The sequence below is a fragment of the Aspergillus nomiae genome, assembly GCF_001204775.2.
Source record: "Aspergillus nomiae NRRL 13137 chromosome Unknown contig00706, whole genome shotgun sequence".
NCBI classification, from domain to species: Eukaryota; Fungi; Ascomycota; class Eurotiomycetes; order Eurotiales; family Aspergillaceae; genus Aspergillus; species Aspergillus nomiae.
In genome coordinates this window covers 4960-7991 of record NW_015378761.1, presented here as the reverse complement: position 1 = coordinate 7991, position 3032 = coordinate 4960, and the positions used below count along the sequence as shown (strand labels likewise).

At 50.2% G+C, this 3032-nt stretch overlaps 1 protein-coding gene across 1 annotated transcript; it reads left to right on the top strand.

The window, feature by feature from the left end:
* Positions 1–671: 671 nt before the first annotated feature.
* ANOM_011698 (LMBR1 domain-containing protein) lies at positions 672–2790 on the top strand (the record flags this gene model as incomplete). Its single annotated transcript, XM_015556954.1, has 2 exons — positions 672–973; positions 1053–2790. 2 exons carry the CDS (start codon positions 672–674, stop codon positions 2788–2790), a joined length of 2040 nt encoding a protein of 679 aa, XP_015401000.1.
* Between the last annotated feature and the right edge of the window lie 242 nt (positions 2791–3032).

The following is a 3032-nucleotide window of genomic DNA, read 5'->3' as shown; positions in this document are numbered from 1 at the left end:
TTTTTTTTTAGGGGAAGGCTGGTTGCAGTCTATCAGTCCACAGCGTGCAGGTACTGTACTTAGGGTACCGTACCCGTGACCTTACATACCTAGTGTGACCGACCCAAAGGTGGTACAGGCTCCATCAACTACGTTCTAGTCAGTCCCTCCTTGATCCTTATTTATTATTTATTAGTACCCCTCGCCCTAGTTAATACTGCTCAGAAATCTAATCCATGTAAGTAGAGAGGGCAGCTTAACTACTTCAGCAGGAATTCAGAGGCACTCGTGACTGACTTCCTGTAACATACATCTGCCTGCACCAAGTGGACCGGGTAAGGCTGCTTGTGCCAGAAAAAGTAACAGGATGTCATGTGATGTCACGTGTAGACCCTGCTGTCGTCACCGTGGGCCTTATCATCCGCCTCAACGAAATGAAAGATCCGTCCATGCCTACAGAGTCTCAGGGTTCATTCAATCCGGAACCAACTCCCGTTTCTCTCGTTGCACTCGCATGTGTCCGTCTTTGAACACAATTCGAACTATTTCTGTCTGCAGTTTTAGCTAGGTTGATCGTCGCTCTTTAGTTGACTTGCTTTCCCTCGTCATGAACAATTACTCTTGATTGTCCAAGACCCTGAATTTCCTTTCCGCCTTCTGTATGCGTCTGTACTCTCCACGGAACCGCCGCCATGATCTCCATATCTTCGATCTCTGTTGGCTCTAATATTTTCTTTTCTTTTGCCCTTTTGGCAATCTCAATCCTTGTCTTACTCCTTCTACGGCGTTTCCTAACCTTGCGAGCTACTCCAGCCTACCTCACGATTCCCGTGTTTCTTGCTCTCGCCCTCCCCGCTAGCGTAGTACTCCTGGTTCCGATTGATCTAGCATCGAGCTCTCGTGATGGGGGCGGACCCAAGGCCATCTGGTTGCCTGACCGTTTGATCCTGGTATCCTGGCGCATTGCCTACTGGCTAATCTTTGTGCTTACCTGGTGTGTACTACATACGTGCTTCATTTGACCAATTATAAGGTTTTCATGTTCTTTCAGTGCTAATCCGGCCTTCTTAAAGGGCTATTCTTCCATTGCTTGGTGAATATGTCGACTCGGGCTACCGTGAGCCGAAAGGTCGCATTGCGTACTCCCTCCGCTCCAATGCCCGATATCAACTTATCGTGTTGTGCTGTGCGATTGTGGGATTAATCTACATATCAATTCAAAATGGGTTCGAGTTTACGTCGATAAAGTCACTAGTTATGGCTCTCGCATACGTATGGGGTCTTGTCCTTGCGATCTATCTGATGGGTCATGGCCTTGTTTCTATACCTCGTACTCTATTCCGCAATGCCAACGTGAGCGGTCGGCTGCGCAGAATCCAAGCACATGCGCCCCGGTTGCACGACCGTCTGATGGATGCGATCACCGACCTCGAGAGTCTCGAATCGCAAGTTTCTCAGCTACAACGACGCAAGACTGGCAGTGCTCTGGAGTTCAAAGACTGGATCGAAGACCTGGCTGAGACATCTAATTCCTCCGAGCAACGGACCGCACTTCTTGAACCTTCCGACGTGTCGACTACTATCCCATCAGTCATTACAGAGCGCTATATGGCAGATCTTACGAGAAGACTCCAGCGCGCTCGGCATCTAAAGGCCCGCTTTATCGATGAGTGGGATCGTTTAGTGCTGACTGCCGCCGATTTGCAAGCCATCATCAACTCATCTGCATCGAAGAAGCTCGAGTTTGGCCACGCCCCCCATCGCGCAACGTTCTTTACACGTCAGAAGATTCTGAGTCCATACATGCGACATCATCTTTACGTCCACATCATCCCGAGTGTCCGGTTGCTTTTCGGCGTGATTTTTGCGGCTGCATCTGTGTGCGTTGTTTGGTCGGAATTGATTAAGTCATTGGCTCCCCGGTTGTCAGTTGTGACTCTCTCCATAGTCTCCTATCACAAAGATCCAGCACCCGTAGGGTTCGGAAGACAAGTGACCGCCTCTGCTTGGTTGCTGTACATGTGCTGGGCTGCGTTAGTTGGTGTCAACGATGCTAAGGTGTGGGGCAATCGCGCTTTGGTTCGCCGCAACACGTACGGCGAAAGCGCTTGCTGGTACGCGGGGCTCGTCGCTAGGCTTACTGTGCCGATCGCATACAACTTCGTAACATTCTTACCGATGAGTGCCAGGGAGAACACCACGTTTTACCGTTTCCTCGGGCGGTCTATTGATTTGACACCGCTTGGTAAGGGGTTCGATTATTTCTTTCCCATATTCATTCTCGCGCCGGTCTGTGCTACCCTTTTCAATCTCTATGGCCGGGTGAAGAATATCTGCGGGTTTGGCCTCTTAGAAGAGGAGGACGAAGACTTGGAAAATAACCCTAGTGGCTATGGTTTAGGTGGCTGGCGCGAAGGTCGTGATTTGATCGAGCGGGAGCTCACCGGTCTTGGATCCCTATCGCTTTCTGCCCGTGATCGATCTCCTCAGCCTTCCAGCCGGGTTGAAGAAGGCACCAATGCCTTTTCTTCGTCGCGGACTCCTCGGGGTGAGGCTACCCGACCTTCACGGCCATCCCGTGGGGCCGCCACAGCCTCCACTGTAGTGACAGAGGAAGAGGATGACGAAAACTTTTTCCAATCATTTGCTCACCGGGTGAAAAATACGTTTGAAACCGCCAGTACACCTCAATGGTTACAGGGCGACTCGTTCCGACTTCCAAGGTGGATGGGAAGCGATGGCAACGACGGCAACAACGGGCTCGCTAGATGGTTTGGTGGTCGACCAGCGCCTGGCGGGGTGAGGCTGTGAAGACTCGCTGTAGTGACTTCAGTTCCCAATTCGCATGACGAAGGCGTTGGAAATAGATATGACATAGTTTTGTATCATAAGTTCGAAATTTACGTATATATGCTTGAGTTCCTCCGTTGTATACCATTTTGCTGACCCTGGGAATACCACCATTTGCAGATGCTACAGAAAAAAATGAACTTACTGATTTCCCTCATGATCCTATGCCAATCCATGCAGGCTGTTATAGTACCACGATAAGG